Source organism: Antedon mediterranea, chromosome 4 (assembly GCF_964355755.1).
Source record: "Antedon mediterranea chromosome 4, ecAntMedi1.1, whole genome shotgun sequence".
Taxonomy (NCBI): domain Eukaryota; kingdom Metazoa; phylum Echinodermata; class Crinoidea; order Comatulida; family Antedonidae; genus Antedon; species Antedon mediterranea.
In genome coordinates this window covers 9,432,905-9,457,148 of record NC_092673.1, presented here as the reverse complement: position 1 = coordinate 9,457,148, position 24,244 = coordinate 9,432,905, and the positions used below count along the sequence as shown (strand labels likewise).

The 24,244-nt window shown below is 33.9% G+C and overlaps 1 protein-coding gene across 6 annotated transcripts in view; it reads right to left on the bottom strand.

The window, feature by feature from the left end:
- LOC140046567 (uncharacterized) overlaps nucleotides 1–24,244 on the bottom strand; it is a 131,451-nt gene that overhangs the window by 75,488 nt on the left and 31,719 nt on the right. For 3 of the 6 annotated variants that reach the window (XM_072091261.1, XM_072091260.1, XM_072091262.1), the window contains exons 3-8: nucleotides 19,148–19,419; nucleotides 14,599–14,745; nucleotides 8,139–8,321; nucleotides 6,963–7,051; nucleotides 5,381–5,535; nucleotides 3,098–3,315 (exon numbers count right to left, since the gene is read on the bottom strand). In XM_072091261.1, coding sequence (XP_071947362.1) covers nucleotides 3,098–3,315; nucleotides 5,381–5,535; nucleotides 6,963–7,051; nucleotides 8,139–8,321; nucleotides 14,599–14,745; nucleotides 19,148–19,419 — 1,064 coding nt within the window. Of the gene's footprint in view, nucleotides 1–3,097; nucleotides 3,316–5,380; nucleotides 5,536–6,962; nucleotides 7,052–8,138; nucleotides 8,322–14,598; nucleotides 14,746–17,164; nucleotides 17,245–19,147; nucleotides 19,420–24,244 lie in introns of those variants that run through there. The other 3 variants (XM_072091263.1, XM_072091264.1, XM_072091265.1) reach the window with 3 other exon arrangements.

Sequence of the window (24,244 nt, the reverse complement as noted above, 5' to 3'; positions counted from 1 at the left end):
TCAACTTGTTGTTGGCAATGTAATATAACATATATCGAGTTTTATATCGGTAAAATATAATGCATGCAGATGATGCCTATGACTTGGCCATCGGTTTTTTTTTACATTAAGACTCTTTATTATAGTTTTTTTTGTGATGACATCTTCAACAATTGGTTGCTGTGGATTTTCCAGCAGTAACTGTTGATTAGATTTCTCAGACAGTATTCGATAGTTCTTTTATACGTGTATCAGCTCCTTCATTTTTCTCAATAAGAATAAACAAGAGTGGCCCTTATCTAATATACATTAGTTTTTTTTTTGAAAGATGGAAAGTTCAATAAACTAGACCTACACTTTTTGACATTTTGTAAAAATAATGCATATAATTTTAAAAACATTAAACCAGGTCATTTCTTGTCTTAAATGTGCGTTCTAAGGTTAATTGTGATAAAAAGAGAAAAACAATGCACTACTTCGGGTAACTCGTATCGACAGTTTACTCGTAGACGTTTAGGCCTAGCTTAGTTAGGCTTAGTTTTGCAGGCCTAGCCTGAAGTTTTCGCGTTGCTGAATTAATTTTCTTTCCTTTTTGGCAGAATCCGTTAAATACAATTTGGGGAAGACCTGGTATTTTAGCCGAAAAGTTACGGTTCTTTTATTTGTTTACACTTTTACGCGATCGATCGAAGTGAGTGAATCACATCATAATATGAAAATATCAATCTGCGATGCATGTTGGAATTTTAGCGGGCTGCTAAAATTATTAGAATCGACTTATTTTTCACATTTGTAACCGTTTAAAGACGATTATCGCAGAAGGTCCATATAGTATTTTAATATAATATTTTTACATAAAATGTAGGTCTAGTTTCTTTAACATTTTTGCATTCCATTCAGTTCTTGTTGGTCAATTTCTATGAAATTTCCATTGAGTTTGGCATTCCTTACCAAAGCTGAATGCCTTCGCTTAACATTTACAAAGCATTCGAATGCTACTCCTGGAATGCTATTATTGGCATTCGAAGGGCTATACTTAGCATTCGAATACTAGTGGTATATAAGCATTCAATGACTGAATTTAGCCTTCGAATGCTTAGCATTCGCTAAGCATTCGCTAAGCCTTCCAGGGAGCCGAATTATTTAAATGAGCTTAAGCATGCGAATGGTAGCACTAGCATTCGAATGCTAGTGGGTGAATGCTACACTAGCATTCGAATGCTAGTGGGTGAATGCTACACTAGCATTCAAATGCTAGTGGGTGAATGCTACACTAGCATTCAAATGCTAGTGGGTGAATGCTACACTAGCATTTGAATGGTAGTGGGTGAATGCTACACTAGCATTTGAATGCTAGTGGGTGAATGCTACACTAATACTATGTAAACTAGTGAGCAAATTACATGTTAGCAGGGAAATGCTACATAGCATTAAGCTATATCTACACTATCAAACTAGTTTGACAAAAAAAGTGTGATGTGCCCAAATATGGTAGTGATATGACATCATTATGTCCATATATGGGCACATCACATTTTTTTGTCACATAAAGTTTGATAGTGTAGACAGAGCTTTACGCTACAGTATTGTAATAGGAATTAGGGTTGCAACAAAACAAGTTAAAACTCTCATCAGACTACTGTACAGTATGTTATGATGTTAAACTAGGACCTAAAATAAAAGGCAATTCAACACAATATTCGGACAAAAAGTACAACCCCTTTTTACTTTAATTGTTTTGATATATTAATAAGCTTCATTTATCATCTAATGGGGTAAGGATGTTACCTTGCTAAGGTCTTATGTCCCACATACCCTACCGTGTTTAATTAATTGTTTAGAAGTACATCTATTCAAACTTTTATTTATTGTTTATTTGTTGTTCAAGCAACTCGCTTCTACTTTGGCATTCTTCTCCGAGAATCAGTCTGAAAGATAACAAAAATCAAGACACTTATTTGCAAAGGAGACCTGTTCCTTTGTACAGTCATTATATAGCAGATAAAACTGAATTATGCACTATTCTCTAGTCTGTAGGAGGACTATTAATTTATTTAATATTTACCCTTTAAAATCAATACTTGTTGTGTGGTTACTATGTTACTGTTTGTATTCATTTCAAATGTTGGAATTAGGAAATAATCTGCCATGGCATAAAAAATGCCTCCACCATCCCATGGTCTTATAATAAATGATGCCAGAGTTAAAACTGCTTTTATTTAAAACTGCTTTTATATATAGTTTAGTTAGCCCTTCTCTTTGATCAGTGATACAATGTGGTTAGCTAGATTATAATATAACTAGCCTAGCCTAGCTACACAATATAACCAGGGAGTGACTTAGGGGATCCAATTTATAGGTACCACCACTGAATTCTCCCATTCCTCCCAAACCACTCACTATCTACTGTAGCCTAGCCCTGGTCCCTTTCTGCTGAATCAACTTCCTCCTATTATTAGGCCTAGCTAGTTAGTAGCTAAATACAGAATGATAAAAGAGCAGGTATAGATACTAGTTACAATACCTTTTATATCAGCAAAATCTGTGTCAGGGTTGCCAGCAGGTAAGCTGTGAAAAGAAGGAAGGCTGCGGTCTATAGGCCTCCTCACTCAACTCAGCCTTTCTCTAGTCATTAGTCTCTTGAATTTGAATTGGTTTTTGTTTTTTGGCAGTTGGTGAGGATTGATCCGATTGGTTGAGCATTCAATTATTTCCCTGTTTACCATTCAAAATCTCTTCCTGAATGCTACCAATGATCTTAGCATTCACACTACCATTCAAAATATCTTCCTGAATGCTACCAATGTTCTTAGCATTCACACTACCATTCAGAATATCTCCACCGAATGCTTGCAATGATCTTAGCATTCACACTACCATTCGGGATAGCTTCTGAATGCTTATTGACTCTTATAAGCATTCCTAAAGAATGCTTGGAAACTTTTCTTAGCATTCCATTAAGTTGTTTTAACCATGAATGCCTAAATTCTAAAAATTACCTGTAAATTAGCATTCCAATGCCTAGCGAATGGTTAGCGAAGGCTATTTAAGCATTCTGCTTTGGTAAGGTATAGTTACAAATAATAACGCAAGATCATTTTTTGTGTGAAATAGTTACCTGTTTCTCTAGAGTTTTGAATTGAATCTGAAGGTGATCAAGCTGAAATTGTTTAGTTTTAAGCTGTTCTAAGTATTGCTGTCCTTCCTCCTCCATCTGAGTAAGCCTAGCCATTAGATTCTCATTGCGTATCTTGGTGCTGCTCAACTCTTCTTTTAATAGACTACAGTGCTGATGGATACATTCAAACTCTGCTTTTACAGTACCTACTTGTGAATCTGATCAAATAAATTGTGAAACAAATTTAAAACTAGACATGAACTCGTCACTTTGACGAGTTAGTTATCCACACGACAAACTCCCCACGCCAGATGCACTTCATACGTTAGAATATTTCGCACAAAAAAAGATTATGCTATTATAAGCTGAAGAAAACAAAATGCTTTCTTCAGTGTGCTCTCTATTTTGTGTCCAAGTATAATATAGGCCTACAGTATACACTATATACTGTGTGCATACTACACACAGTGTAACCTTGGTAAAAAATAAGGGACTCGCCTTTAATTCTAATTTTTAACATGATGATGTCATCAAATGAAAGAAGAAGATACCAATTTCAGATGAAAATTGTCTGAGCAACAACATATTAACTTGTTGAAGAAATTTGGATATATAGAATATAGATGCGTGCTCTTTTAAATGTGATGAACTATGACGCAAAATATGAACATATGACTTTTATAATTCAACTGGCTTTTTTAGCACTATTCGGGGTCCCAACGTCTATACGCAGACACCCATTTTTATTGACTTTAGGTAACCCTCTACATGATCATATAGTTAGATATTGGTACCTAGTTCATCTAACCAAATGTTTCTGGGCTGCCGGTTCAATTCATGGCCATAAGGAATATACTCTGAAAAATTGATAGCTAATTGACATTATGATCTCAAAATAATTGACGGACAAAATAATGCTAAGGAAAGTATAAATAAAGATTCTGAAAAAATCAATAAGGATATGCATTATCATGGGGTTTGGTAGCTATATTATTACTTTTAAAACATTTGAATCTGGAAAATGTCATTTGTCAAATGTACGTTTGTTTTTTAAATTATTTTGGCAAAAATATAATAAATTATATGATCTTAGCTGAAAGGACACGTTTCATGTCCCGCTGTCAATTTTGTCATTTACGTTGTGAAACGACCAATTTTCTAACCGACAAACTCCAGCTCGTACTACATTAATTTATTACGAATTTATCATTGACTGTATATTGAATTTTATGTACGTTTGAAAGTGCCAATCGTGGTCTATAATTCAAGAAAAACACACATTTTGAATGTATCGATAACAACGTAAAAGTCATTATTTTTAAGTATTTAATTACAAACGTATAAAAATAGCGTAAGACTGGAAGAAGTAATTGCCTGATATTTGTTGATGGCATGATTAAATAGGGCGTGGATTTTCCTCGGATTTCTTAATAGGCTTTGCGTAATATTCTACTGCATTGTTTTCTTCGTCGTACAGGGTCAGGGCAATTTTGGCATGTAGCCTAAAAACTCACAATGTAAAACATCGACGGAACTTGAATTCAAAACTTTCTGTTTTAAAGTTAAGATTTACATGATATACGCTAATAGATGATAGGTTGGTGCTCTGTAGATAAAATTTTTCTTTAAAGTTTTGGTTCTAGGGACCAACTGACACTTCGAGTCCATCGATTTGGAATTCTGGCAAGATGCAGGGCAAGGTATTCCAGACAGACAGAGAGTTTCATCCAATTTTAGTCGCGTGCATTGGACTCTACAGCTCACTATGTCGGTCGGTTGGTCGGTAAACACTAACTTGAGCACGCAACTGCAGGCATGTATATGGCCTTGTTGAACAAAGGGTTTACCAGAGTTTTAACACCTAAATTTACAATGATATTAACATTGTGAACCAGACAGAAGTAATTAAGTAACAACAACATCGGCAAGGGTTCGAGGCCGACTCGCTCCTAGTTCTGGTGGTGGAACAAGTCTTCTCGGATAAGGACTATAAACCGTAGGTCCAGTGTACACAGTTATAACCTGTGTTACTTTAAAGAAACCCAGTTCATTATTCGAAAAAGAGTAGGGGGTTACCCCGGTGAACTGGTTCACACAATAGCCCCTGTATCAGGGGGATTACCACCTATCTGATAGGACAGTGATTAATTCACTATTGGTAATCCTTGGCCACATTGCCTAAAGACATAAAATAAAAAAAATAAAAAAAAAAAAATAAATAAAAAATAAATAAATTTAAGGGGATGAAAATTATCAGTTAAAGGTAATTCACTTCTAGTTCACCTGTCTTTTTATCAACATTTGATGAATGATGATCCATGATTTTGTCCACTTCCAACCTACATAGGTTGTTGTCATGTAGTGCACATATTGTTTTCTCTAAGTGTTTTATTGTGACATGCAGTTCTTTGTTCTCACTCGCAAGCTGATCAATAGTTCTATAAATTAAAGCAATGACAATAATAATGATTTTGTACATAGATTGCATTCATGTGTAGTCATCAATTTTAACTTTAAAATATTAATGTTATAGCTATATCTATACATTACAAGATAAGATGATTTAAAGACACTAGACCTACAATTTTTAACATTTTGTAAAAATAATTAAATTTAATAAATTAAAAACATTAAACCAGGTCATTTCTTGTCTTAAAAGTGGCCTTTCACGCGATCGATTGAAGTGGGTGCATCACATCACAATATGAAAAAATCAATCCGCACACGATGTATGTTGGGATTTATAGCGGGCCACTCAAAATTATTAGAATCAACTCACACTTTTAACAAGTTATCTTGTATCTTGTATCTTGTATTGAAGAACAAAATATTGCAATACTATAGTATTTCTTTTTACATAAAATGTAGTGTGTGAAATTAAATTAGGTTAAAAAAACAGAGATCTAGTGTCTTTAACGCCCGTATTCTTAAACCGGACTTTAGTCGTAGTTCGAGCTAAAACTAAAAAAATGACGTCATTTTAATTCATAAACCGAACTTCAACTAAATCACCGACTAAATCAGGCCAACCTCGACTAAATCGAGACGGATTTTGATCGATTTTTTTAGTCCTGGAGGGGGCAGACTAAATGGTCGACTAAATGTTTTTTAAACGATGTTTATAAAAAACGTAACAGTCATTGAGTTGTTATATTGGCCAGATATTGAAGAATGAAATATCTATATTTATATTAGCTTAATTAAATATACATTGGTATAAATTATAATAATGAAAATCATCTTTATTTACAACTGTATACAAATTACATTATTTTCTTCGCGCAAGTCCGACTTGAGCTACGTCACGCCATAGCGACAATGGGAGATGCGGCAATTCACCACGCGATGGAATGTTTAGGGGGCCTAGGGCTTTCTTGTCACGCTATGAAGTGCGTGGTTCGTGGCGATCATACTTTGTTGGGGGCCTAGAAAATATAAAAGTTACCGTACCGCCATGGTTCCTAAATATATTTTGAAGATTTTATTTGTTGTTAATCAAATATACTTCACTGTTAAATTAATACTGATATTGTTCTAATAATTAACGATTAAAATTATTTTTCATGTATATAGTCCTGATGCGTAAAAAGTGTTGTAAGAAATGGAAAGTGATATCAATGCGCAAAATTTCGTCTGCTCCTCAAATACTCTCTTGTCATTGGCCAATGTATAGCCTTTGTTACCCAGACGTGTGCAACTCGACTAAAAGCTCGACTTCATTAAGTCGAACTGCAAACTTCGACTACTTCGTTTTTGAATCAAATTTGAAGTAATAGCTCGAACTACGACTAAAGTCCGGTTTAAGAATACGGGCGTAAGTTTAATACAGTAATTATTTAGTAGTTGTGTTGATTGTTATACTTACTCATTGAATGTTGTCCCCATCATAGAGGTTTCGGATACAGTATTGGTTAGTTGTTTTTGTAACGTTTCTACTTTAAGTCTATCTGGAGTCTTTGGATACAATTAGTACAGCTAATATTATTTACGTCTTTTATTATTAACAAATTAAAACTACAACTACAGCATGATATGTTTCATCATGGAGATACCTTCTCTGTGGTTTCATAAATTTAACAGAAAGTAATTTTGCATGTGCACGAAATAGTAATCAGTAGAGGGCAATTGACTAAGCTACAAGATTGGTTGATGGACCAATAAATTCAATATATACAATTATTAATTGAATATTTTATTTACATTTTTTTCAATATAGTCCAGATCCCTATGCATTTTCGTGTGCAGATGGGGAAAATGTAAACATTGTTTTTTATGAATATTTGATCATGCTGGTTATAAAAACCCATGTTGTCAAAATTTCTAAAATTCATCTAAAAAAAAATGACCTCAATTTGAATGTTTTGAGCCATTAAAAACAAAATGGTCATATCTTATTTTAGATTAAATGAAATAATTTTAGTGTCAAATTATTTGGGAGATGCATATGCAGGTATGTTTCTATTCAGTCTAATAAGAACTTTTTCAAGAAAATGACCTGAAATCTTTTTATTGATCTTTGACCTGTACTGGTAGTACACATTCCTATAATCTCAAAACTATTGGCCGTAAAAGGTTTTTTTTTGTGAAATTGTTTCGAAAAATTTACATTTATATGTTGTATAACAACTTTTATAAAAATGTAAAAGAATTATATTGATGATCACTAACTTTGTAATTTATTAACATCACTAGCGTCTGTTTTTTTAGTATTGAAATGTGTTATATTTGCTGATTTTAAGCACTTAACATGAATTTATCAGAATTATGTGTATTTAATATAAAGTTTTATTTTTTTTATATAAAGAAAATTTAATTATCTATCCAATAAGACCATAGATTATAAATATATAAAAATCTAAAAAATCATTATTTCCGACACTGTGCCGATTTTGTGATGCCATGCCTCAAATAATACTAAGAAAAGAATAAATAAAGATTCTGAAAATCAATAAAGTTATATTGCATAAGATAAGATAATGCATATAATCTAATAAATGAAAACAAAACAAACAGTTTTAAATGTTATTTGTCTTAATACTACCTGCTTTTCATCTAAATTTTCCTTTTTCTGTTGTAACTCAGCAATTTTGTCTTTGAGCTCATTTCTTTGGTTCCAAATGAACAGAATAACCTTCTGGAAAAACACATGGTCTTTAACAAAGCCATCTGGTCCTCCGTCCATAATTTCCAATTCATGAAATATATGCAGGAGAATGTTTTCCTGCTGTAAAAATGAATAATACCAGTGTTTAAAGGAGTAGGATTAATTCTTGTATTCTTGATCTGAATTAGCTAATTAGCTTCTTATTGCGCGGCCTAAATAAATGTTTTGTGCCTAAATATGGCACAAAATAGACAGAATTCAGCACTAACATCATATTAAGTTCTTGATCTCTTTTCATAATAGCATAATCTTTTTCTATGGTCAGTTTCAAATGTATGCGTGCATGGCGGTTGTTGTGTGAGGATAACTAACTCGTCAAAATGACAAGTTCAAACCTAGTTCTTCTTTCTTTCTCCCTCATTTTTTTGTGTCTCGCGTGTCTCATGTAAACATACATTTCATAAACTTTGTAAACATATGGACATTCAACGATGTCAGAGTTGTGCAACATGACTTATGCATGATTTTATGAATTTCAATGATTGATCATAGATTAAAAACGAAGTCATTTTTAATTGACACTTAATAAAAGTTAACTATCAGCCCATTATCGCTAAATTTGTTAAAATGGCTGATCGTAACTTAGTACTGACATGCCCGAGAGAAAAACTTATTACTATTAATAACAAGAAGATTGGAATCGCCTCTCATCTACCCATCATGATGCAAGAAGAAAGGAAACGCCTGACCGAAATCAACTGTTTGCTTAAACGGAAAGCAAGCAAAAATTAAAATTACTGAAACCAAAATAAAGCTGATGGTTGATGGAGTCAATATGGAGAATAAATAGAAAATTATGCTGTAACAATGTTATGAAAACCTCCTTTCCTTTTTATTTTAATTGAAGATGGTTGAATCTAACATTATATTTATAATTATAACCGACGCTTTTAATGATTTCTTTTCTAACATTGGAAATGAATTAGCAAACAAACCAAATGTAAACAATTCTGACTTTAAACAATAATGAAAGAGAGTCAATCCCAATCCATATTCTTCAATCCTACGAATAAAGAGGAGGTCAATGAAATAGTAAGTCAAATCAAAAATTCAAATTCAGAAGGTGTTGATCACATTCTAAAACATATTATTGCTGCTGTGGCATCTCCTGTTGTAGATATCTTTAACCTCTCTCTTGAGACAGGCATGCATGGTACCTGATAATATGAAAGTAGCTAGAGTAGTTCCAATTTTTAAATCGGGCGTCAGTAATAATAGGCCAATCTCTATTCTGCCTACCGCTTAAAAAATCCATGAAAAAATTGTTCAAATAAGAGTAAATAATTATATCACAAAGTTTAACATCCTCAACAATGCACAATATGGTTTCAGAAAAAACAGTTCTACTTTTATGGCCGTTATAGATCTGGTTGAACGAATAAAAAAAAACTATCGGAATATTTGTTGATTTGTCAAAGGCTTTTGACACCATCAACCATGATATTCTTCTAAAAAAATTGGAACACTATGGCATAAGAGGTACGGCACTTAAATGGTTTAGAAACTATATTAGTGGAAGGAAACAATTTACGTCTATTGATAACACAAGTTCGTGTTTAATGGATATAAATTGCAGTGTACCATAGGGTTCAATTCTTGGGCCTCTACTTTTTATTTTGTACATTAACGATATATTTAATTGTTTTATTTGCTGACGACAAACATTTCTGCATCTCACGAAAACTTGGATATGCTCATAGAGCTAGTTAATGCTGAACTAAAAAATGTTTCGGATTGGTTCATGTGCAATAAACTATATCAATCAACGTTAAAAAAACTAATTACATAATTTTCATCACAAGCAACCCAAAACTCTCTGTTCACTGAGTAAAATGTTTATCATAATAGATACGGAACTTTCGCCAATGAGCTATGCTCGACGCGATTATGAGATCATGTTCCAAATATGAGTACTGTTCTATAATTTACAGTATCATAATAGATGTATTTATCCGAACCTTGATAAAAGAAAACTGGTTTTGCTTCAATTGTACTGGAGAGATATTACCTTTTAACCATTATCTAGATGACAATGAATTTAAATTTGCTTTGTATTGTTAACACAATTAACTACAATAAAATGTTAAACTTAAAACTTATCCCGTTTTTGTATGAAGACGTTATCAACTCTGCTATCCACCATGACAACCTAAATATGTCAAATACCGACTACAATACTAGCTGTAAATACCTATATATATTCTGAGTATTTTGATACTAATATCTTGTCAATAGACCAAAGGGTTATAGAGATATGGCCATTTGGTCCCCATTTTAAACTTGGGGCTGTTACCATGGTTAAATTTGTTACCTAGCATTTTTGGTATCCTAGCACCATAATAAAGTAAACCAAGTGAAATCTCACTTTGGGCATTAAAATCCTACGGAACCCCTATTTTCATACATGAGGAACAATAACACCCACGTCGTGACAGAAGAAGTGGCGGAGTGGCTTTGTATATTCATAATTCTATTTTACCGAACATATCTGAATTTAATTAAAAATAACTTAAATATTAACGATCATTCTGAATCGATATTTGTGGAAATCATTAATCCTGACTCTAAAAATATAATTGTTGGAAATGTGTACCGAGCACATAGGACGGACACAGATGTATTTATCAAAAGTAACAGAAGAGACAAGAAATGCTATCTGAGCAGGGGTCGTGAAACACACGGCCAGTCTGTGGTTCTTTTTTGGCCAGCCTGTGGTCAGAGGGTGCTAGACTTTTGGCCAGACTGTGGTCCCGAGGGCGCTAGAAATTTTCAGTAGCACGCACTTTTTCTTCAAAACTATAGAGGGCGCTACCCAACGTTTATTAACACAGTTTTATGTCGCCCGGCAATCCCATCCAAAATTGGCATCAGTTTATGGACTTATGATATTTTTTGTTAAATAACGATAGTATCAATGTTTCAATAACAATTATAAATCGTTAGCTTTTATAGGCATACTCTAGTAGCTAGATCAACTTTCGTATGCACTTTGAGGTCCAGAGAATTTGACTTCAGAAATTGGTTTAGGGTGGTCAAACAATCACATTTGGCTTGGTTACACATTTTGAAAATGTGGCAAAAGGTCAAAAGGTCAAGGTGAAAGGTCATAAGACCAAACATAAATATGTCCTTAAATCTCAACAACCACTGGTCACAACGAGGTAATTTTGGTCTTAAATTAATCAGAAGGTATACATTTATATTCAGTCTAATGGGACATTTTAGTAAAAAATGACCGGAAATGCCATTTATGACCTTTGACCCACAACCCAGGGCATGTATGTATCTCCGTAACTACTGGTCGTAGACACTTGAATTTGGTTTTAAATTGTTCGAAATATATGTTTTGTTATTTGTTACACATTTTGAAAAATGTTACAAAAGGTCAAAAGGTCAAGGCCAGGGGTTATATGAATAAACACAAATAGGTATTTGTATCTCGGCAACCACTGGTCACAGCGAGTAAATTTTGGTCTCAAAATGTTCAGAAGGTATACATAAATTTATAAATTTGGCAACATGGGTTTTTATAACCAGCATGCTTCAAATATTTACTTACTTTCCTCATGATTTGCACACGAAAATACATAGGGAACTGGGGCCGGATTTATCAAACTTGCTTAGCAAAAAAATCGTCTTAACTTTGCCTTAAATCCTTGAAGTCAGATTTATTAATATATCTAAGCAAAAAAATTTGCTTAATTTTGTCTTAAATCTAAGAGGAACAACACCCTGCCTTAAGATGAAAAATTTCGTCTTATCTCATTTCTGCAACAGAAACATTCTTTTTTGGCAACGCGAGCGCGCTAGGCCGGAACATTGAACATTCGGAAAGGCTATGCTAGTGCGTTTTACGCTGTACTACGGACGCTAAAATAATGATATCGATCTTCATAAAGATTGCCTAGAAATTGGACGAGCAAAACTAATATTTTCGGGATAGGTACGACCCAATTGACTAGCTTTTAGAAAACTGTATCGGCTGCCAAGGGTCGCTGTCATTGATAAAAATAAATAAATGTTGATTTGATTTAAGTTTAGAGCGAATGATTTTCGTATGTATTTCCGACTGTTGTGCTCTTTCTCTATTTCAAGTAATAAAAACAATAGTAGCTCTCTTGTTGGGAGTGAAAATACGGAGATAAAATGATAAAAAGCTAATACGCATGCGTAAGCAAGAATTTTTCGTCTTAAGACATAATTTGCTGCCCTCTAGAGTTTAATTTTGCGCATGTGCAAAGTAAAATTTACCTAAGACAATTTTTCTGCTAAGACATTGCTAAGACGGTTTGATAAATAAGATTAAGTTATTTGCTTTAAGCACTTCTTAAATATTTCAGCTTAAGCAAAAATATAAGCAAATATTGATAAATGCCAACCCAGCAATCTAAAATCATAAAAATATCCTCTATAAACATTTATTAGTAATTACTTCAGTTCAGTTTTATTGACATTTTGTTTTTGCGTCATTAAAAATGTAATACTTGAATTGTCATCTTTGGTTATAGTTTAGAGATGTATACATCCAGTTTGTAGTTTAAACGGAACAGCACGTACAAACAAGCAATTATTTTGAAGTAAATCTAACGTGGTATGATATAGCAGCCAAGAACACAAACACAATTTATTAATTCATTTTAAACTTAATTTCCTTCTTTATAGTTTAAGTTAGCTTTTACTCTAGAAGAATGAACAATCAATTACTAAGAATATATGCAAATCATTCTAATAATTGTTGAATTGAAATATGCTCTAAAGTTAGCTTTTACTCTAGAAGAATAAATAATCAATTATAAGAATATATGCAAACCATTGTAATAAACGTTGAATTGACATAAAATGTTGTACGTTAGCTTTTACTCTAGAAGAATGAACAATCAATTATTAAGAATATAGGCAAACAATTTTAATAAACTTCGAATTATTACATATAATAATGTTCTAACGTAAGCTTTCACTTTAGAAAAGCATGGAAAAGTTATCTCTAGCGCCCTCGGGACCACGAGCTGGCCGATATGTCTAGCGCCCTCGGACCACAGGCTGGCCAAAAGAAGAACCACAGATTGGCCATGTATTTCATGCTAGCGCCTTCGGGACCACAGGCTGGCCAAATGTCTAGCGCCCTCGGACCACAGGCTGGCCAAAAAAGAACCACAGACTGACCGTGTGTTTCCCGACCCCTTTAGATGTATCTGGGGACTTCAACTTCAATTTACTCTATATGAACAATATGTTTCTCCTTATTGGAGCATATACAGCATATAATACATTTTCAGATAAGATTAAAAATACACACAATATTCGAGTCATTAAACTGTTTCATTACTCAAAAAAAATTGCAAGAAAATGTTTTTTGATGTATTCAATAAAATATGGTCTCAAAAAACATATATAAAAAGTTTACTCAAATCGGACTACCGCAAAAGTTAAAAATTTGACGTTAAAAAAGATGGCCACAAATTTTTGAAAATTGATAATGTCTTGTAGTAGTAGTATTTGGTGTCAAATTAGTCAAAATATATATGTTTATATTTACACTTTATAAACATTGTTGAAACATTTTGTGACCTTTGAAAATTCAAATTTAGGGGGAAATAGGGCATGGATGAGCAAGATGCTCTCTGTTGAATGTGTTGATCTATGAAAAAAAAACAATCATATTTTTTTTCAATTCCGGTGGCTATATGTGATGATGTCACAATCCGATCGACCACTATTTTACATGAATTCATATCAGCTTCCATAATAATAAAATTAGGGGTCACTGTTGATCGAGAAATAGATTCAATAAAGGCATATTTATACACAAATTTTCATTAAATTGCCTATTTTCAAGCATTAAGTTTGATGTGTATGTGTGTTATGTTGCATATAAAGTTTATGAAAATGAACATAAAGGGTCTTTGTACATTACAGTACGCGAAAAATGTGCATGTAATTGTAATGCAAATAAATTGTGAATTTTTTAAATGCTCAAAATGACCTGAAACGTGCAATAAGCTTAGACTTTTATTTTTCGCACTGCAAACTTTTAAACACACATTTTTTGTGCAACATGCCATTTTTGCCTTATAAAGTTGACCGTTGATATGAATAATTTTATTAAGTTTTATTTTTTATTTGGGTTTTTTTTCATAAAATCATGTATAGTTACGCTATGCAATCATTATAAAATCAGTTTTCTGCACACCTACACTTAAAAGTTATACAATTTTCTGTTCACAAAAATTTGAGATAGGCTGCCAAAAAAAATTGTGGAAAGAATAGCGAAAGTAAAAAAAGATCGTGTTATCCCCAATATCAATTAGATAAACATTTTCAATAAAAATTAGCTTACATCTAGTGTGAGTGATAGAGATGATTGGTCTGCAAGTTGCTTGAAACACCAGTTATGTTCCATATTTTCTAATTCAGCTTGATTGTGAACAACTGACAACTTCGCTTTCATCTCTTCTAAGGATTCGGTAGCATTTTCTAATTCTTCCTTTAAAAAATGTAATAGTAGTATATGGTACAAATAATTCATTTGGTGAAATATGAAATTCTATTTTCATGAGGGGAATCCCTCGTGAAAATAAAATTTCATAATTCAAGGATACATGCAATGCGGCGAGAGTTGGATTCGAACCTCAATCTCACGATCAGTAGTCGAGAGTCCAACACACTGCGCCACGCACTCTTACAATGAATTAACTCCAGCCTATCTATGAAATAAATTTAAACACAGACCCTCTAAAGTTAGAAAATCAGGCCCTCTATAACAAAAATTGAGAGAGGTCAATTGGGAGAGGTCAGGGAGACATGTGTTATTGGGTTTGGTGTCTGATCATTTCGGCCGCCAGTCATTACGGCCGCCGGTTATGGAACGCCCAAAATCATGAAACGCCAAAAAAGACAAAATATGTATTGTTCATTTCGGGCCGCCAGAATCGTCAATATTGTTAATAACGTATTGTTACTTACTTACTTGTCAAAAAGGGTGTATACATGTGCCTATCGCCTGAATAGACGTGTGTAAATGGTGTCAGATGAAATCGGTCGCGCTTGAAATCGATCGCGTTTGAAATCGGTCGCGATAAAATAAACATCCGGTATTTTGTATGGAGCGCCGCTAGATACGATTTTTATCCTATTAGTTACGTTTGATATCGGTTACGTTTTATTTTGGTCGCGCTAATTTGTATATGGCACATTAGATACATTTTTAATGAAAACGGTCATTATGTTTTTAGTTAATTATGAATATTGGAATTTCTAATAATACTGTTTGACATTTTTTTAAACCTCGATCGTTATTTTTTAAGTACAGTAAATATAAATATTTATCTCATTATTTATAAATAATTTGTGTTTCCATTTTATCTTACAGGTTTTAATGAATTGTAATGTGTTCTTTTAGCATGCCGTTGTTTAAGGTTTTGAAAATAAATAATAATTTAATAGTTAAACAAGTAGACGCGCCTATTGCGTATTTTTTAATCACAGTTAATTACGAAACTCGTTCTATACCTGCAAGTGGATACCAGGTCAATGAGGTTTATGCAATAAAGGAATTTGATGCATGATGATGATTTTTGCATTCGATATCCGCCACTCTGACGTGAGCATGGTTTAGGATAATAATAAAATATATAGATAAAATTTCGTTATAAATCAATCTACCAGCCCTACAGTTTATGATGTACAATGAATCTTTGATAGATGTGAGAATAATGTATGGATAATAATTATTTTATTTCACAGTGGTTGTTGTGGGGGGGGGGGGGCTGAGAGGTTGTAGGGCTCAGTCAGGAAGAAGCCGGCGAATGACAGTAAAATAGCGCAACTCTATACAAAAATCAAAAAGTATGATCGTTTTTGTTGATTGCTGCTTGCTGTTTGAATACGCACGTCTATTCAGGCGATAGGCACATGTATACACCATTTTATATTTTGTCCTTTTTGGCGTTTCATGATTTTAGGCGTTCCATAACCGGCGGCCGAAATGACTGGCGGCCGATATGCACTGTGACCTTGGGTTGCTGGCCTGTTTTTTTTTTGTTTTTTTTTTTTGTTATTTAGAATTAAACCGTGGTTAACCATTAACAAGGAACTGATGATTATCCGGTAGATGATTAAAGGAATATAAGATCGTTTACAATTAAAGAGAACAGATGTGTTAATCCGTTGTTTTTTGTTGATTCATACTGTGTACGGGGATACTAAATTCACTTAGGAACTATTGTTGAGATGTCTTGGAAACCTGTGTAAAAATATGATACAAAGATCTAAAAATGTGTTTTGTAAAGTAATAAATCATCATTTATAATCATAATAAATAAAATAATATCAATACTATACTTTATTATTATTACCTTTAATGTAATATAATTAAAGATTTATTGAAAGTAATTTACGAAAAATAATTTACTGAAAATGCCAGGTCAATTTTGATAAATAGCAGTTTTTAAAGTCCACTCTCGTTTTGATGTTACCTGTACGCTAGGCCTAGGCAGCCAAGCAACATATACCTGCGCTTCGTTCAAATTTACCGCAGTCATATTTTGGACGGCACACTCAATATTTCGTAACCATGCGAAACAGATTTGTACTAGCTAATACGTTTTCAATATCGTAATGAATGTACACCTTCTGATCAATTTGATACCAAAATTACCTCGCTGTGACCAGTGGTTGTCGACATTTTAAGGCCTTATTTATATCTTTCATCACATTTTAAAATGTGTAACCAAGCCAAAAATGATTGATTGACCACCCTAAACCAATCTATGAAGTCAAATTCTCTGGACCTCAAAGTGCACACGAAAGTTTATCTAATGTAGTCTACTAGAGTAAATATTAATACAAAAATGACTATAAAAAGATAATTTTACAATATGGCTGAACCATTTTCTAAAATTTACCTGACTAGTTTGTATGCTAATATTCTCATTTAATACTGTAGTTTCCAGATCCCGTAGAATACAAGCCTCTGGTGCACTCTAACGCCCGTATTCTTAAACCGGACTTTAGTCGTAGTTCGAAGTTCGACTTGGAAAAGTCGTAGTTCGAGCTATTACTTCAAATTCGATTCAAAAACGAAGTAGTCGAAGTTTGCAGTTCGACTTAATGAAGTCGAGCTTTTAGTCGAGTTGCACACGTCTGGGTAACAAAGGCTATACATTGGCCAATGACAAGAGAGTATTTGAGGAGCAGACGAAATTTTGCGCATTGATATCACTTTCCATTTCTTACAACACTTTTTACGCATCAGGACTATATACATGAAAAATAATTTTAATCGTTAATTATTAGAACAATATCAGTATTAATTTAACAGTGAAGTATATTTGATTAACAACAAATAAAATCTTAAAAATATATTTAGGAACCATGGCGGTACGGTAACTTTTATATTTTCTAGGACCCCAACAAAGTATGATCGCCACGAACCACGCACTTCATAGCGTGACAAGAAAGCGCTAGGCCCCCTAAACATTCCATCGCGTGGTGAATTGCCGCATCTCCCATTGTCGCTATGGCGTGACGTAGCTCAAGTCGGACTTGCGCGAAGAAAATAATGTAATTTGTATACAGTTGTAAATAAAGATGATTTTCATTATTATAATTTATACCAATGTATATTTAATTAAGCTAATATAAATATAGATATTTCATTCTTCAATATCTGGCCAATATAACAACTCAATGACTGTTACGTTTTTTATAAACATCGTTTAAAAACCATTTAGTCGACCATTTAGTCTGCCCCCTCCAGGACTAAAAAAATCGATCAAAATCCGTCTCGATTTAGTCGAGGTTGGCCTGATTTAGTCGGTGATTTAGTTGAAGTTCGGTTTATGAATTAAAATGACGTCATTTTTTTAGTTTTAGCTCGAACTACGACTAAAGTCCGGTTTAAGAATACGGGCGATACTCTCGTCAAGATGCCTAGCAATTAGACTTGCTGCTGGGACACTGAAGGACAATCCTGGTTGTTCACTAACACTGTTCTCAGTATTTGTAGATCTTGTAGGATTTTTTTCTTCCATGGGAGGAAATTTTATTAAAGGACTGTAACATTCCTCAATAATGACCCACTCATCTTCATCAGAACTGTTGGTACAAAGTTTTTTATTATATGGTTTTTTCAAAACTTGATCAGGATCTATCAGTCTGTCTGCATAATCTGATATAGGTGTTACAAAATTCGAAAGAGAAGCTTTGAATACCATTTCCATAGATGAAATTTCAGTTTTGGCATCACTATTTTCCTCTGGATTAGTTTCAATCAACACTGAAGGTGATGTGAAACTTTGAAAGGATCCAACTCCTGCAATACTTTCATTCTTCTCCCGATCAGTTCTCTTTCTCAATAGCACTGATGGTGTTTTACTGATAATACTGTCTTCAGCATCAAGTAATAGTTTCGCCATCATCTTTGAAGGAGTAGTGTAGCTTGAAAAAGAACCAACACCACAGACAAGGTCACCAACTTCTCTATCTTGTGCTTTCTGTATTAATTTTGATGGTGTGCTATAATTGGTCAAAGGTGAAGTAAAATTGTCAAAGGAGCCAACATCTAAAACTTCATGTGTTGGCTCTACTATAGCAGATGTGGCATCGGAATCAACTATAGTATGATCCCGACTTTTAAGGTTGTTTTTCTGGTAACTACTGTTCTCAGGACTACTTGAGTTGGTTGTAGAACTTTTACAATTTAATGACAGACAGCTTCTCTTTTTCTTATCCTTTTTTGCAGACTTGTTATCTACAGACTGTGTTGAAATGCTTGAGGTTGACATGGTTTCACCATTGTTTCTGGAGTAATCATTTGATATGCTTTCATGCAACTTTGGCTGTAATAGTGAATCATTACCATTATTTTGAATATACTTATTAATTACCATGCTGCCACCTTCTTCTCCTAAATTCCTAACATCACTTTTCCTAGTTTCACCACTAGCTAACTCTGAACTGATAGCTTGCTGATCATCTTCTCTAGTTTTCCTATTCTTGTCGTTCTCTGAAGAACATACCTTGGTTTGTGGTAATACATTGGCTGCATGATCTACAGATGTTATCTGGTGACCATCTTGATCTTCCACACAACCAGATGATATGACATCCAATGCATCATGTGAGGACACTGGATGGATACTTGGCTCCAAAGAAGAATCTGAAGAAAACAATCACATTATATTTTAATTTATTAATCATACACCGTCAACAAAATGCAGAGTTGATCCGGAATTGTGTAACCAGAAATGTGAAATATTAAATTTTAGGTCAGTATAAACATCTTAAAATTAACCCGGGTAGCTCTAGTACAAGTAAAAGGGATGTGATAAAAGGGATGTGATAAAGAGGAGCTAAAACTTTTTATCAATTACACACTAATCTAAGATGTGAAATGTTCTCAGTTTTGTAGAATCTACAAAACTGATCTACAAAACTGATTACATTTTAAATCTACAGTTTTTTACCAGATATAGTTTGCAAAAGAGTACAGTATGTAGCTTGACTGAAAAACTGCAAACTTTGATGTACCAGCAGTGGGAACTTTTACAATGAACATTCAATAGAAACAGGTCCAGCCCAAATGATGTTACACTCACAGCGATGTTATTCAGGCCTTAGCAGAAGAATCCCTTGACGTTGAACACAAATTATGTTATTCTATAGCATGTGTTTACCAGCAGAAAAAATATGCTATGATCGTTTTACCAATTGTGAGTGCGCTATTCTGAGAAGAGTCATTTCCAGCCAAATAATATCCCTTTCACACCAAAACTCTGGAGTGATCTCCTGAGACACCCCGGGGTTTATGATAATTCAAAACGTTGAGAAACTCCGGAGATATCCCTTTCGCACCAACCTAGCAACACCGGGGTTTATAAAATAAAATCTATTTTGTTTGTTTATACCGACAATCATTAGAATCATTTTAATTATTAATATTTTTAATTTAATAATTACTTTCAAAAGTCTCAGAAGTAATATAATGTTTTATTGATACTACTTATCATTTTTTAAACCCGCTATATATTTTGTATAAATATTTAAAATATAATAATAATATTTAAAACTCTGGAGTTTGATGATTGAAAATGTTCATCTGGTTTGTAGGTATAAGTATATTGAAAAATATTCTTTTTTCCAAACCAATAATTAGTAAAAAGTAATTCTGATGGTAATCCTAATTTAGGAAGTGCATATCTTAAAAAATGGGTCGTAAATCTATCCAAGTACAAGTTGACAAACTCACAATCGAGCGTGTTAGCGAAAGGCTTAAATTTTGCACCGTCACCAAGCAAAATACCAGTGGACGACTACATTGTAGCGACCGAATACGCCTGCAGCAAAATCAGAGGCAACAACACAGCTAGTCTCCGGTCATGCATGGCTAACATTCTCCGTAGTGCTAAAACACCGAAGCCTAACATCACGAAGGAAGAACGCAAAGCCATTGTTCAACTTAAAAAAGAAGATCCTATTCTTATTTTACCAGCCGATAAAGGAAAGACCACTGTCATAATGGACAAAGAAGAATATGAGCAGATTGTAAAAACGATGCTTGCAGATGAAAGAACCTATGAAGTTTTAAAAAAGGATCCTACCCGCAGATATAAAAGTGAGTTGGTATCCATTCTTACTAGGTTAAAAAAGCAGAATAAGATCAATAACAGACAGTATTACTTGCTATTTCCTACGGTAGAAAACATCCCTCGTATTTACGCTACACCTAAGATACACAAAGAAGGTAAAAAAGTTAGACCTATTGTGGACTATACAGGATCCATAGCATATGAAACCGCTAAAGCCGTTGCTGATATTCTCTCCCCCTTAGTAGGAAGCACACAACATCACATCAACAACTCAAAACATTTAGCTCAAGAACTTACGGAAGTCATGATAGAGGAGGATGAAATTTTCAATTCCCATGTAATGATGTAATGATGTTGTTTCTCTGTTTACCAACATTCCAATAGAAGATTCCCTGACCGTCATAACATCTCGACTACAAGAGGATAATGACCTTAAAAACAGAACACTATTGGAGATAGATGACATCATGGAGTTATTAAAGTTCGTCCTAACTACCACCTATTTTACATTTCGAGGGATTATTTACCAACAAAGATTTGGGGCAGCCATGGGGAGCCCAGTCTCTCCCATTGTAGCGAACCTGTATTTAGAATTTCTAGAACAGAAAGCTATAGCGTCAGCACCCTTACAATGTAAACCTCGGTTATGGAAACGCTACGTGGATGACGTTCTTGAAATTGTTAAACAAGACCAAGTTGAAAATCTCACACATCATCTCAATTCATCTGACCCAGCTGGCACCATAAAGTTCACCTACGAGAAAGAATATGAAAACAAGATCCCTTTCCTCGATTCTCTCATCATTAGAAAACCAGATGGATCTGTCAAACTTTTAGTATATAGAAAACCGACACATACGGACCAGTACCTACATTTTAATTCTCACCATCCTGTACATCAAAAACTGGGAATAATCAGAACACTATTTGACCGTATGAATTCCATTGTCACTATGGATGCAGATCGTAATACAGAAGAGGCCAATATAACATCAGCCCTTTCCAGATGTGGCTATCCCAAGTGGTCATTCAACCAAGTAAAGAAAAAAATGAAAGAAAATAAAAAAGTAACATCCAAGAAGAAAGAAAACACCATGGAAAGCAAAGGATTTGTAGTCGTCCCTTATGTAGCAGGACTTTCGGAGCGAGTTAGTAAAGTGTTTGGCATCAACACAGCTATGAAACCCCACACTTCATTACGACAACTACTTGTCCACCCAAAAGACCAAGTTGACAAATTGAAAGTGGCTAATTGCGTCTACGAAATCTCATGTTCTAATTGTGATCACACCTACATTGGAGAAACGGGTCGTTGTTTTGGCACAAGGTTAAAAGAACATAGAAAAGAAACAGAAAAGATAACCCAACAGAGAAAGAACTTCACTCGTCAATCACATAGAGAATCAAAAAATGAACTGAGCAAATCAGCTATAGCAGATCATGCCGTCAAGCTAAATCACATAATAGACTGGACACAACCTAAAATCATCGACAGGGAACCAGATACAAACAACCGACGCATCAGAGAAGCCATCTGGATCCGCAGACGAGGAAACCAAATCATCAACAGAGACGAGGGCACCCACCAACTCAGTCACGTGTATGACCCTGTCATTAAACAGAATAGGCCCTCTAGAGGTCAGTCTGTTTGATGATAGATCGTCATTATTTCTGAAGAAGCTGTTCGATTAGGACAGCGAAACTGTCAAGGTTAGTTTTTACTAATTATTGGTTTGGAAAAAAGAATATTTTTCAATATATCTGGAGTTTGATGTTGGACCTTTCAGCAGTTTGCTCTCCGGAGAATAATCAGATGTTCAACCCTGCTGTTTTAAAATCCGAAAACAGCGGGGCGTCAACTACGAGGTTTTGCTTTTAGTGTGAAAGGGTTACTAGAGGTGCCATTCTAGACATGTGAGACATTTTTGGATGGATCCCCATCTTAGTGTACTTCCCATGTAACAAAAGTTGTATCTTGACAGAAATTAACACTATGACTAGAAAGCATCCACAGCTTTTAATAATTGGCTATTCGCAATTGATATTGTGTTTGAATTGATGTTTTTGGTTAATTAATTATTCCCATTCATTCAATTGATGACATCATCATGGCTAAAAGATTTGAATAATGTATGTGATGTAATTTCAACAATACAATATATTTGAATATGTAACTGTATATATTTGAAATTATAACACCCAATTGTATTCTTGCCATTTGATTGGTCAATACGCATCATTGTCATTTGGAATATAGCCCTATCTAATGAAAAAGTGATACGTAATGGTGATTGAATGGCTCTAATGCATGTTCAGCTTTCTGTAAACATTTTGAGAATTGTTGCGATGCGACATTGTTGACAGCGCGTTCATAAATCAGCTTTCTGTGCGCGTCGTCTATAGCTGTTCTACTCCGTGTCTAAAGTTGGAACACTGCCCTTTTTAATGGCCTAGCTTCCCGGCCTAGCATTCGTCAATGATTTACGATGGATAACTTGAATAAAAGTAGGTGTCTTATGTAACTCTGCCATGGTTTACCATGTTTTCCTTATTAGATTTTTAATCTTTTTATCCTTTGTTGTTGAGCCCAAGTTTTAATTAGTTGTTTATCTTTTGTGGTATTAAATGCATGAGAGCTTTCTGTTTTTTCTATAGACACTGACCAATAAGGGCCAGTTTACCCTTTGCTTTTTCCCCAGCAACATGGATTGACCAATGGGATTAGCCTTGGTCAGGTGACTGGGCCAATATTAGGGTATGTTCCCATGTTTCATTCTCTTTTCCTGATTATGCCATCTGAAGTGCTGGTCATTTCTAAGTGTTACAAATTAAAATATATGACTTTATTTAAAGCTAGCTATATGTTTTACTGTACTACAGTATAATTACATTACCGAACTAAGTTTTAAGTTCGCGTTGATTGGAAGTTTACATTACCGAACTAAGTTTTAAGTTCACGTTGATTGGAAGTTTGTGCTAGTTTGGCATATTGCACTAAAAAACTATATTTGATCGACTGTATTGTACATATTGAAGACTGTTCGTTTTATTTTGAATATTGGCTCTTTGTATAGATGAGTGTTTGAACACCAATTTATTTTGTTCTATATTTAAAGTTCATTATTGTATAAGTATATTATTATTACTGTTGTTATTATTTACAGTTAATGCTGTTTTAATGGAAGTCATTACAGTATAGTATATAACTTAACGTGACATTACCGGTATTATTAATGTTTAAACCTATTTTTACAAATGGAATGTTTCCATGATTGGTCTGTTACTGTTAGGGTAAGCAGGCTCAAGATAGACCTATTATATCATATAGGCATTGTATAGATCAGCAAATTGTTATTTTCCTCTTTTACTTATTTATTGTTCTTTAAGACAATGTTT